General features: G+C 48.5%; 1 protein-coding gene across 4 annotated transcripts in view; it reads left to right on the forward strand.

Annotated features, from left to right (window-relative positions):
- Nucleotides 1–13444, forward strand: part of LOC119977259 (arf-GAP with Rho-GAP domain, ANK repeat and PH domain-containing protein 1) — a 259394-nt gene that overhangs the window by 123235 nt on the left and 122715 nt on the right. For all 4 annotated transcript variants that reach the window (XM_038817991.1, XM_038817990.1, XM_038817993.1 and 1 more), the window contains one exon: nt 6531–6600. In XM_038817991.1, the coding sequence (XP_038673919.1) occupies nt 6531–6600 (70 nt within the window). The remainder of the gene's footprint in view (nt 1–6530; nt 6601–13444) is intronic.

The following is a 13444-nucleotide window of genomic DNA, read 5'->3' on the forward strand; positions in this document are numbered from 1 at the left end:
ATTCCGTCAACACTTCAGAGGAGAGTCACCGAGCCCCATCGGGGGAGATTCGGTCAAGTGACCAAAGGCTTGTCCAAGAGGGCTGGATTCAAACAGCATCGTTAAGGGCGAGAGGAGGTGTAGGAAACGGGAGAGAGGGAATTCTGGAGCTTTGGACCCAGGCAGTTGAAGGCACAGCAGCAGGTGGCGGAACCAGAGAGCTCTGGGAGCTGGGAGTTTGAAGAGAGCAGCAATTGTGTCTGTGTGTGTGTGTCTGTGTGTGTGTGTCTGTGTGTGTGTGTCTGTGTGTGTGTGTCTGTGTGTGTGTGTCTGTGTGTGTGTGTCTGTGTGTGTGTGTCTGTGTGTGTGTGTCTGTGTGTGTGAGTCTGTGTGTGTGAGTCTGTGTGTGTGAGTCTGTGTGTGTGAGTCTGTGTGTGTGTGTCTGTGTGTGTGTGTCTGTGTGTGTGTGTCTGTGTGTGTGTGTCTGTGTGTGTGTGTCTGTGTGTGTGAGTCTGTGTGTGTGAGTCTGTGTGTGTGAGTCTGTGTGTGTGAGTCTCTGTGTGTGTGTCTGTGTGTGTCAGTGTGTCTGTGTGTGTGTGTCTGTGTGTGTGTGTCTGTGTGTGTGTGTCTGTGTGTGTCAGTGTGTCTGTGTGTGTGTGTCTGTGTGTGTGTGTCTGTGTGTGTGTGTCTGTGTGTGTGAGTCTGTGTGTGTGAGTCTCTGTGTGTGTGTCTGTGTGTGTCAGTGTGTCTGTGTGTGTGTGTCTGTGTGTGTGTGTCTGTGTGTGTGAGTCTCTGTGTGTGAGTCTCTGTGTGTGAGTCTCTGTGTGTGAGTCTCTGTGTGTGTGTCTGTGTGTGTGAGTCTCTGTGTGAGTCTCTGTGTATGTGTGTCTGTGTGTGTCAGTGTGTCTGTGTGTGTGAGTCTGTGTGTGTGTGTCTGTGTGTGTCAGTGTGTCTGTGTGTGTCAGTGTGTCTGTGTGTGTGTGTGAGTCTCTGTGTGTGTGAGTCTCTGTGTGTGTGAGTCTCTGTGTGTGTGTCTGTGTGTGTGTGCCAGTGTGTGTGTCTGTGTGTGTGAGTCTCTGTGTGTCAGTGTGTGACTGTCTGTCTGTGTGTGTGTCAGTGTGTATGTCTGTGTGTGTGAGTCTGTGTGTGTGAGTCTGTGTGTGTCAGTCTGTGTGTGTCAGTGTGTGTGTGTGTTTCAGTGTGTGTGTGTGTGTCAGTGTGTGTGTGTGTGTGTGTCTTTGTGTGTGTGTCTTTGTGTGCGAGTCTCTGTGTGTGAGTCTCTGTGTGTCAATGTGTCAGTGTGTGACTGTCTGTCTGTGTGTCAGTGTGTGTGTGTGTGTCTGTGTGTGTGAGTCTCTGTGTGTGAGTCTCTGTGTGTGAGTCTCTGTGTGTGAGTCTCTGTGTGTGAGTCTCTGTGTGTGAGTCTCTGTGTGTGAGTCTCTGTGTGTGAGTCTCTGTGTGTGAGTCTCTGTGTGTGAGTCTCTGTGTGTGAGTCTCTGTGTGTGAGTCTCTGTGTGTGAGTCTCTGTGTGTGAGTCTCTGTGTGTGAGTCTCTGTGTGTGAGTCTCTGTGTGTGAGTCTCTGTGTGTGAGTCTCTGTGTGTGAGTCTCTGTGTGTGAGTCTCTGTGTGTGAGTCTGTGTGTGTGAGTCTGTGTGTGTCAGTGTGTGTGTGTGTGTCAGTGTGTGTGTGTGTGTGTCTGTGTCAGTGTGTGTGTCAGTGTGTGTGTCTGTGCGTGTGTCTGTGTGTGTATCTGTGTCTGTCTGTGTCAGTGTGTGCCAATGTGTGTGTCAGTGTGTGTCTGTGTGTGTGTCTGTGTGTGTGTCTGTGTGTGTGTCTGTGTGTGTGTCTGTGTGTGTGTCTGTGTGTGTGTCTGTGTGTGTGTCTGTGTGTGTCAGTGTGTGTGTCTGTGTGTGTCAGTGTGTGTGTGTGTCAGTGTGTGTGTGTCAGTGTGTGTGTGTCAGTGTGTGTGTGTCAGTGTGTGTGTGTCAGTGTGTGTGTGTCAGTGTGTGTGTGTCAGTGTGTGTGTCTGTGTGTCTGTGTCTGTGTGTCTGTGTCTCTGTGTGTGTCTGTGTCTGTGTGTGTCATAAGAACATAATATAAGAACATAGGAACTAGGAGCAGGAGTAGGCCATCTGGCCCCTCGAGCCTGCTCCGCCATTCAATGAGATCATGGCTGATCTTTTGTGGACTCAGCTCCACTTTCCGGCCCGAACACCATAACCCTTTTTTCTTCAAAAAACTATCTATCTTTACCTTAAAAACATGTAATGAAGGAGCCTCAACTGCTTCACTGGGCAAGGAATTCCATAGATTCACAACCCTTTGGGTGAAGAAGTTCCTCCTAAACTCAGTCCTAAATCTACTTCCCCTTATTTTGAGGCTATGCCCCCTAGTTCTGCTGTCACCCGCCAGTGGAAACAACCTGCCCGCATCTATCCTATCTATTCCCTTCATAATTTTAAATGTTTCTATAAGATCCCCCCTCATCCTTCTAAATTCCAACGAGTACAGTCCCAGTCTACTCAACCTCTCCTCATAATCCAACCCCTTCAGCTCTGGGATTAACCTAGTGAATCTCCTCTGCACACCCTCCAGCGCCAGTACGTCCTTTCTCAAGTAAGGAGACCAAAACTGAACACAATACTCCAGGTGTGGCCGCACTAACACCTTATACAATTGCAACATAACCTCCCTAGTCTTAAACTCCATCCCTCTAGCAATGAAGGACAAAATTCCATTTGCCTTCTTAATCACCTGTTGCACTTGTAAACCAACCTTCTGTGACTCATGCACTAGCACACCCAAGTCTCTCTGAACAGCGGCATGCTTTAATATTTTATCGTTTAAATAATAATCCCGTTTGCTGTTATTCCTACCAAAATGGATAACCTCACATTTGTCAACATTGTATTCCATCTGCCAGACCCGAGCCCATTCACTTAACCTATCCAAATCCCTCTGCAGACTTCCAGTATCCTCTGCACTTTTCGCTTTACCACTCATCTTAGTGTCATCTGCAAACTTGGACACATTGCCCTTGGTCCCCAACTCCAAATCATCAACGTAAATTGTGAACAATTGTGGGCCCAACACGGATCCCTGAGGGACACCACTAGCTACTGATTGCCAACCAGAGAAACACCCATTTATCCCAACTCTTTGCTTTCTATTAATTAACCAATCCTCTATCCATGCTACTACTTTACCCTTAATGCCATGCATCTTTATCTTATGCAGCAACCTTTTGTGTGGCACCTTGTCAAAGGCTTTCTGGAAATCCAGATATACCACATCCATCGGCTCCCCGTTATCTACTGCACTGGTAATGTCCTCAAAAAATTCCACTAAATTAGTTAGGCATGACCTGCCTTTAACGAACCCATGCTGCGTCTGCCCAATGGGACAATTTCTATCCAGATGCCTCGCAATTTCTTCCTTGATGATAGATTCCAGCATCTTCCCTATTACCGAAGTTTGTGTCTGTGTCTGTGTGTCTGTGTGTGTGTGTGTGTCTGTGTCTGTGTCTGTGTGTGTGTGTGTGTGTGTGTGTGTGTGTGTGTGTGTGTGTCTGTGTGTGTCTGTGTCTGTGTGTGTCTGTGTGTGTCTGTGTGTGTCAGTGTGTGTCAGTGTGTGTGTGTCTGTGTGTGTCAGTGTGTGTGTGTCAGTGTGTGTGTGTGTGTGTGTGTGTGTGTGTGTGTCAGTGTGTGTGTGTGTGTGTCAGTGTGTGTGTGTGTGTGTCTGTGTGTGTGTCTGTGTGTCTGTGTGTGTGTGTGTCTGTGTGTGTGGCTGACATTGCTGGGCTACCTCTGACCCCGTGTCAGTCAATGGGCCCAGATTGAGGTGCTGGGTGAATGGGGACTTGGTGTGAGTGAGGACACTGAACTCCCGACAAATGGGGGCGAGGGTTTCTGCTGATGGGAAATAAATTGAGGAAGGAACTGAGCTGTGGCGGCCGGCATCGTTGGCAATGTCCTCGCAACAATACTGTTTTCACTGAAGCTGCAGAATTATTGGCATTGTGCAGTTGACATTTAGCACAGTGCGCAGGCCTGACGAGTGAACCGGTGATACATTCCGTCACTAACCATACACAACAACAGGAGGTATTGAGAAGTGTGTTTGGGCAGTGAGCAGAACCGGCAGACAGTCTCTGGAGTTTTAACGAGCGAGAGCTGATCTCAATGGAAATGGACAGGATTCCGAGGGGGGTTAACGGGGAGGGGAGGGGGAGAGATTGTTCCCGCTGGCCGGGGAATCTAAAACACGGGGTCACAGTCTCGGGATTGGAGGCTGATCATTTAGGACCGAGATGGGGAGATATTTCCTCACTCCGAGGGTTGTGAATCTTTGGAATTCTCTATCGGAGCGTGGTGGATCCATCGTTGGCTACATTCAGGACAGAGGTCGATAGGTTTGAATCGGGGGGTGTGGGGATAGTGCGTGACTATCGGGTTCAGATACAACATCGGCCGTGACCTTATTGAATGTCAGAGCTAGCTAGAGGGGCTGAATGGCTTATTCCCACTCCAGCTCCTTTTGTTGTGCTTATATACATGCATTAAAAACATTACTCATTGCCACCATTGTGGGTGCTTGCGTCACACAACCCACTGGTTAACTCCCTCTCCCGTGGTCAAAAAGGAGAACCGGGGAGGTTCTACAAGAGGGTCTATGCCAGCTGGCAGCAAAATCTGAACCCTCTGAATTCCGGAATGTTCTCTTTCCTCCAGGCTGTTGGGTCTGAATTATTTCTCTACTGGGAACATCTTCAGGTCTGCTTCAATGCCACGTTAGCTGCCTTTGTGTTTGGCTTCTGATTTTTTTTTTAATTTGAAAGCAACGTAACTTTTTTTTTTGGTTCTTAATGTTCTTAACTGCCGTGGTGGTGGTGTTTGACCGGTGGGGTAATGGCTGTGGCATACCGTGTGGGTGTTGTAGAACCCAGAGCCCGTCGATGTTCGAAGTTGGTGACGGAATAGACTTGCATGCTCAGGGGTGCGTAGAATAGAATCCTCCAGCACTGACAGAGGCCATTCGCTCCGTTGCCCCTGTGCCGGCCCGTTGACCGAGCTCTCCTGGTTCTTTTACTGGATCTCTTCAATCTGTGCCCTTCTGGGTGCCAACCCTCCTGCCAATGGAAACGCCTTCTCCTCGTTTACTCCCATTAAAACCCCCTCGTGAGTTTGACCCGCCTCGATTAAAATGCCCCCTTAATCTCCTGAAGGACAACAATCCAAGCTTCTTCCCATGAGCAGAAGCCCCCCTCATACCCTGGTGCTTTTCTGGTAAATCTCCTCTGCGCCCTCTCCAAGACCCTGACATTCTTTCCGAAAGTGCGGTGCCCACAATTGGGCGCCATACTACCAGCCGTTGATTTAGGAAGTCCTGCCCACTCTTAAATGCCGGTTGGTGGTTGACTTGACTTCCCCGATTTGTGATACTTTATGATTGCTGAGGCCACCCATTCTTCCCTGTCCCTTAGAGACCCCGAGGCCAGGTCGGGAGGTGCCCCACGGCTGGGGTGACATGGGTGAGATTCTGCCCCCTCCCCACTCTTATGGGAAAGGCCCTGGATTGAGTTCGGTGGAGGAGATCAAGGAGAGATGTCTGCATGTTCATTCGGCTCAGATTAATTCCTCCTCATTGTAACCTTTCCTTTCTCATGGAGAAGGGGTCGCTGACGGTCAAACCCTCCTCAAAAGGGGTTCCTTTTTCTTTCCAGTTTTAATTTAAGAACAATTTCCGCTTCTGTGTTGTGTTTGAGGAAATGTTGAAAGTAGCTCCTCGCGACGGTGATCTGTGAACAATGAATGTGGCCATCTGTGCTCGGCTTGTGCTGCCTGTTTAACCCTCCCCCCCCCCCCCCCCCCCTCCCCCACCCTGCATTTCTCCTCAGGGGGTGGGGCAATTTGGGAATGTTGGGGGTCGGGGGGGGGGGGGGGAGATGCAGAGTATGTGGGTGAGGGGTGTGTGTGGGTGGCGGGGTGTATTTGTGGGCGTGGTCTAGGACATGGGGGGGGGGATGTGGTTGCGGGGGGGGCACGAGGTGTGTTGGTTCGGGGGGATTTGGTGTGGGACAGGTGCAGATGAGGGGGGGACTGATGCGGGTGTGTGTGTGTGTGTGGGGGTGTGAGAGGGGATAAGGGGGAAGGAGACATGGAGGCGTGGGGGAGGGTGAGGAGGGGTGTGGGTGAGGGAGGATGTGGTTCAGGAGGCAGGGTGTGATGTGTGGGTGAGAGGGGGGATGTGGGTGGGGGTGAGGGAAGATGTGGTTGAGGGGGCAGGGTGTGCTGTGTGGCTGATATTTCAGTGTCTGCGGTGTCGACCCTGCCGTGTCTCTATTGTTTTGAGTTGGTCTCAGTTGATGTTGAATAAATGGGTGGGATTTTGATTCCTGCCGATTGAATGGGATTTCAATGAAGAAGCCCATAGGGTGATGTGAACAATGAGCTGTGATTGAGTGATAGATCAGAGATATTTAATTCTCCAACAATCGCCGCTCCCTAATTTCTCTCTCTCTCTCTTTCTTTCTCTCCGCTGACTCGCCGCAGCTCCTACATTTACCAGCGGAGATTTGTCAAACTGGATCCTGACTACCTGAGATACTTTGAGAATGATAAGGTGAGTCTGAAGTCCTGGATTGGGAGTCACGTTGTGTGCTGAATCATGGGATCTTACAGCACAGGAGGAGGCCATTCAGCCCTCCATGCCCGCACTGTCTCTCTGAAGGAATATCCAATTAGTCTGTTTCGCCCCATAATTCTCCAAACATTTTTCTTTTAAGGCATTTATCTCATTCCCATTTGAAAGTTACCATCAATCCGCTTCCACTGCCGTTTTGGAGAGTGAATTCCAGACCATAACGCGCTCTGCGTAATAAGGAAGTGGCTGGATTCTTTGGTTTCCCAGCCGTGTAATTCTCGGCGACGCGCCATTCGCGTGGTTCTGTCTTCCTGTCGCCTGTCATTGGGGTTTCCCATTTGAAGCCAGCCCACGCCGCTGGGAAAACCACGGGCGGGGGTGCGTTGCTGATGAATGCCAATGGCCGGTGAATTCTGGTCATGGTCTCTCATGTCTCCTTCTCATTGTTTTATGGATGACTGTGTTTGAAATCTGTGCCTTTCCACTGACTGACCCTCCTGCCACTCGAGAGGTTTATCCCCCAGAGCCCTTCACAATTCTGAGTTTCTCTTTCCCTCCTCTTGTCTGCTGTCCCACTCAATCCCACCTCTCCCCTCTCTGGAATCACAGATTGGTTTCAGCACACAAGGAGTCTATTTGGCCCATTGTGCCCATGTTGACCCCCTCCCCCCCGAAAGAGAAACTCACCCAGTCTATACCCCTGCAGACTTGCAACTGTTTATCCTCCATAAACTCTCCCAATTTCCTCTTGAAAACCTCGATTGAGGGGCAGCAGGGTAGCATGGTGGTTAGCATAAATGCTTCACAGCTCCAGGGTCCCAGGTTCGATTCCCGGCTGGGTCACTGTGTGGAGTCTGCACATCCTCCCCCTGTGTGCGTGGGTTTCCTCCGGGTGCTCCGGTTTCCTCCCACAGTCCAAAGATGTGCGGGTTAGGTGGATTGGCCATGCTAAATTGCCCGTAGTGTCCTAAAAAAAGTAAAGGTTAATGGGGGGGGGTTGTTGGGTTATGGGTATAGGGTGGATACGTGGGTTTGAGTAGGGTGATCATGGCTCGGCACAACATTGAGGGCTGAAGGGCCTGTTCTGTGCTGTACTGTTCTATGTTCTATGTTCTATGAATCTGTCTCCACGACTCTCAGCCAGTGGCTTTGAGACCCTAATCTCTCACCTTCAAAGTCAATATGGGTTCACTGGCTTGACTAGATTTTTGGAAGTTTTTTGTATATGTAACACGTAGGGGAACCAATATATTCAGTATCCCTGGATTCCCAAAGGGCGTTCGATAAGGGGGCTGATTTAGCTCACTGGGCTAAATCGCTGGCTTTTAAAGCAGACCAAGCAGGCCAGTAGCACGGTTCGATTCCCGTATCAGCCTCCCCGGACAGGCGCCGGAATGTGGCGACTAGGGGCTTTTCACAGTAACTTCATTGAAGCCTACTCGTGACAATAAGCGATTTTCATTTTCATTTCATTTCATAAGGTGTCACAGAAAAGGGTAAAAAGGGTTTATGGGGATTGGTTAACAAACAGGACGTACTGGCGCTGGAGGGTGTGCAGAGGAGATTCACTAGGTTAATCCCAGAGTTGAAGGGGTTGGATTACAAGGAGAGGTTGAGTAGACTGGGACTGTACTCGTTGGAATTTAGAAGGATGAGGGGGGATCTTGTAGAAACATTTAAAATTATGAAGGGAATAGATAGGATAGATGCGGGCAGGTTGTTTCCACTGGCGGGTGACAGCAGAACTAGCGGACATAGCCTCAAAATAAGGGGAAGTAGATTTAGGACTGAGTTTAGGAGGAACTTCTTCACCCAAAGGGTTGTGAATCTATGGAATTCCTTGCCCGGTGAAGCAGTTGAGGCTCCTTCATTAAATGTTTTTAAGATAAAGATAGATAGTTTTTTGAAGAATAGAGGGATTAAGGGTTATGGTGTTCGGGCCAGAAAGTGGAGCTGAGTCCACAAAAGATCAGCCATGATCTCATTGAATGGCGGAGGAGGCTCGAGGGGCCATATGGCCTACTCCTGCTCCTAGTTCTTATGTTCTTATTAGGTTAGATTCCCGGCTTGGGTCACTGTCTGTGCGGAGTCTGCACGTTCTCCCCGTGTCTGCGTGGGTTTCCTCCGGGTGCTCCGGTTTCCTCCCACAGTCCAAAGATGGGCAGGTTAGGCGGCTTGGCCGTGCTAAATTTCCCCTTAATGTCCAAATAGGTTAGGTGGGGTTACTGGGTTTATGGGGATAGGTTGGAAGTGTGAACTTAAGTGGGATGCTCTTTCCAAGGGCCGGTACAGACTCGATGGGCCGAATGGCCTCCTTCTGCACTGTAAATTCTATGATTCTATGGGGAGGCAAGGAGTAGGGAAAAATAAGGCGTTTTCAAGATGGCTGACTAGTTGGGATTAGTGCTGAACTATTTACAATCTATATTAACAACTTGGGCAAAGGGATCACAAGTAATGCATCTAAGTTTGCTTATGATACTAAAGTTAGGTTGGAATGTAAGTTGTGAGGAGGATACAGAGCTATACAAAGCCTGTAAAGAGCTATAGACAGATTAAGTGAGTGGGCAATAAGGTGGTCGATGGAGCATAATGTACAGAAGTGTGAGGTTATGAGTAGAAAAACAGAATATTTTGCAAAAAATGTGAAACTTGGAAAATTGCTGTTCAAAGAGAGTTGGGTGTACTGGCACCCGGAATTCAGCAAGTTAACATCCAGATGCAGAAAGCAATTAGGAAGGCAAATGGCAAGTTGGTCTTTATTGGGAGGGGATTGGAGAACAGGATTAAAGCTCCAGTTGTACAGGGTTTCAGTGAAACCACATCCGGAATACTGGGTGCAGTTTTAGCCTCCGCATTTAAGAAATGATTTACTTGCAATTCTCCAAATGTGGTCTGACCAGAGCCTTCTACAGCCTCAGAAGTACATCCCTTCTCTTGTATTCTAGCCCTCTCGACATGAATGCTAACATTGCATTTGCCTTCCTAACTGCCAACTGAACCTGCACGTTAACCTTAAGAGAATCTTGAACAAGGACTCCCAAGTCCCTTTGTGCTTCTGATTTCTGAAGCCTTTTCCCATTTAGAAAATAGTCTACACCTCCATTCTTCCTACCAAAGTGCATAACCTCACACTTTTCCACATTGTATTCAATCTGCCACTTCTTTGCCCACTCTCCTGGCCTGCCCAAGTCCTTCTGCAGCCCCCTGCTTCCTCAATATTACCCTCTGCATATCTTTGTATCATCTGCAAACTTAGCACCAGTGCCTTTAGTTCCTTCTTCCAGATCATTAATGTATATTGTGAAAAGTTGTGGTCCCAGCACCGACCCCTGAGGTACACCACTAGTCACCGGCTACCCCACTGAAAAAGACCCCTTTATCCCCACTCTCTGCCATCTGCCAGTCAGCCAATCCTCTATCCACACCAAGATGTTACCCTTAACACCATGGGCTGTTGACTTGTTAACAGTCTCCTATGCGGCACCTTGTCAAAGGCCTTCTGGAAATCTAAATAAATCATGTCCACTGCTGAGCAACAGAGGCAGTTGTGGTGCCATCCATTGACTCCATCTACACCTCCCGCTGCCTGGGGAAAGCGGGCAGCATAATCAAGGATCCCTCCCACCCGGCTTACTCACTCTTCCAACTTCTTCCATCGGGCAGGAGATACAGAAGTCTGAGAACACGCACGAACAGACTCCAAAACAGCTTCTTCCCCGTTGTTACCAGACTCCTAAATGACCCTCTTATGGACTGACCTGATTAACACTACACCCCTGTATGCTGCACCCGATGCCGGTGTTATGTAGTTACATTGTGTACCTTGTGTTGCCCTATTATGTATTTTCTTTTATTTCCTTTTCTTTTCATGCACTTAATGATCTGTTTGAGCTGCTCGCAGAAAAATACTTTTCACTGTACCTCGGTACACGTGACAATAAACAAATCCAAATGCCCTGTTCTGGCTGTTGTTGTTTTCCCCCTGATAAGCTATTGCCGTCAGCCGTATCTAAAACGGTATACACTGACCCACTCTGCACCGAATTATCACACTGTTCCAAATTCCCAAGTTCCAATCCCCACTCTGGCTGTCTCACTCACTCAGGCTATCTCGAACTTCACCTGCGCAAAGCTTACTTTGCCCCCTCTTCCCCCAGTACTGGTGTCAGTGCCCCATGAATTCAAACCCATTCTACCCACACCAATCTTTGAGCCAGGCATTTACCTCCTTAATCTTATTGACCTCTGTGCCAATTAGCTCGTGGCTCAGGTAGTAATCCAGAGATTATTACCCCTTTGGCTCTGCTTTTTAATTAGCCCTTAGCTGTTCCTACTCCCTTAGCAGAACCTCTGCCCTTTTTCCTATGTTGTTGGTACCTTCGTGGGCCACGACAACTGGATCTTTACCCTCCCACTCTTAAGTTCCTCTATAGCCCAGATGCGATATCCCGAACCCGACCACCAGGTGGGCAACACAACGTTCTGGATTCTTGATCCTGGTCACAGAGAACATTGTCAATGCCCATATACTTTCCCCAATTACAACTATATTTCTTTTCTCTCCTCCCATTCGAATGGCTTCCTGTACCACGGAGCTGTGGTCAGTTTGCTCATCCTCCCTGCAGTCCCCGTTCCCACCCACACAGGGAGCAAGAATCTCAAACATGTTGGACAGGGTCAAGGGTTGAGGCTTCTGCAACCCTCCCTCCTGGATTCCTCTCCCTGCCTCACTGACAGCTACACCCTCCTGTCCTTGACCCCTGGCCGAGTTTAAGTTAGTTATTATAAGGGGCGTAAGTGCCTCCTGGAACACAGTATCCAGTTTCCTCTCCCCCCTCCGGGATGTGTCGCAGCGTCTGAAGGCCAGAATCCAGCTCATCAACTCTGAATCGGAGTTCCTCAAGCAACCAACACTTACAGCAGATGCGGTCACTGGGAACCACAATGTGGTCCACCAGCTCCCACATCACGCAGGAACAACACGTCACTTGACCCTCCATCTCTATTTTATTTAAATAGTTTTTAATTTGGTTTTAAAATTTAATTTTAAAAAAAAATTCTCCTCATTACCTCAGTCTGAAATTAATTTATAATTTAAAGTGGATTTTCAAATTCAATAAGCTTCCCTATTAGCCAATCAAATCACAACCTTCCTGTGATGTCACTTGTCAGTCGTTTTCCCCGAATCGGAACACTCAGTCAGTGAATCCATGAAATCACTGGAATCCATGAAATCACTGGAATCCGAGAAATCACTGGAATCGGTGAAATCAGTGAAATCAGCAAATCAGTGAAACCACCAAAACCAGGCAAATCATTGTAACCAGTGAAATCACTGACCAACTGAGGCTTCTGTCTGAAATTCTCCTGCCCTCCCCGGACCAGTCGCCCCCCCCCCCCCCCCCCCCCCGGCATTACCAATTGTAGCCCTTACAGATTATAACCCACAAAAGATATATAGAGAAATACAGCACAGAACAGGCCCTTCGGCCCACGATGTTGCGCCGAACTTTTGTCCTAGGTTAATCATAGAATTTTGGACAATTTTTCATGGCCAATCCACCCAACCTGCACATCTTTGGACTGTGGGAGGAAACCGGAGTACCCGGAGGAAACCCACGCAGTCACGGGGAGGATGTGCAGACTCCACACAGACAGTGACCCAAGTCGAAATTGAACTTGGGACCCTGGAGCTGTGAAGCAATTGTGCTATCCACAATGCTACCGTGCTGCCCTTAAGAAGTTAACCTACACTCCATTATTCTACCCTAATCCAAGTACCTATCCAATAGCCGCTTGAAGGTCCATAAATTTTCCGACTCAACTACTACCACAGGCAGTGCATTCCATGCCCCCACTACTCTCTGGGTAAAGAACCTACCTCTGACATCCCCTCTATATCTTCCACCATTTATCTTAAATTTATGTCCCCTTGTAATGGTGTGTTCCACCCGGGGAAAAAGTCTCTGACTGTCTACTCTATCTATTCCCCTGATCATCTTATAAACCTCTATCAAGTCGCCCCTCATCCTTCTCCGTTCTAATGAGAAAAGGCCTAGCACCCTCAACCTTTCCTTGTATGACCTACTCTCCATTCCAGGCAACATCCTGGTAAATCTCCTTTGCACCTTTTCCAAAGCTTCCACATCCTTCCTAAAATGAGGTGACCAGAACTGCACACAGTACTCCAAATGTGGCCTGACCAAGGTTTTGTACAGCTGCATCATCACCTCACGGCTCTTAAATTCAATCCCTCTGCTAATGAACGCTAGAATACCATAGGCCTTCTTCACAGCTCTATCCACTTGAGTGGCAACTTTCAAAGAACTATGAACATAGACCCCAAGATCTCTCTGCTCCTCCACATTGCCAAGAACCCTACCATTAACCCTGTATTCCGCATTCAGATTTGTCCTTCCAAAATGGACAACCTCACACTTGTCAGGGTTAAACTCCATCTGCCACTTCTCAGCCCAGCTCTGCATTCTATCTATGTCTCTTTGAAGCCGACAACAGCCCTCCTCACTATCCACAACTCCACCAATCTTCGTATCATCTGCAAATTTACTGACCCACCCTTCAACTCCCTCATCCAAGTCGTTAATGAAAATCACAAACAGCAGAGGACCCAGAACTGATCCCTGCGGTACGCCACTGATAACTGGGCTCCAGGCTGAATATTTGCCATCCACCACAACTCTCTGTCTTCTATCGGTTAGCCAGTTTGTTATCCAACTGGCCAAATTTCCCACTATCCCATGCCTCCTTACTTTCTGCATAAGCCTACCATGGGGAACCTTATCAAATGCCTTACTAAAAT

Source organism: Scyliorhinus canicula, chromosome 14, assembly GCF_902713615.1.
Source record: "Scyliorhinus canicula chromosome 14, sScyCan1.1, whole genome shotgun sequence".
Lineage (NCBI taxonomy): Eukaryota > Metazoa > Chordata > Chondrichthyes > Carcharhiniformes > Scyliorhinidae > Scyliorhinus > Scyliorhinus canicula.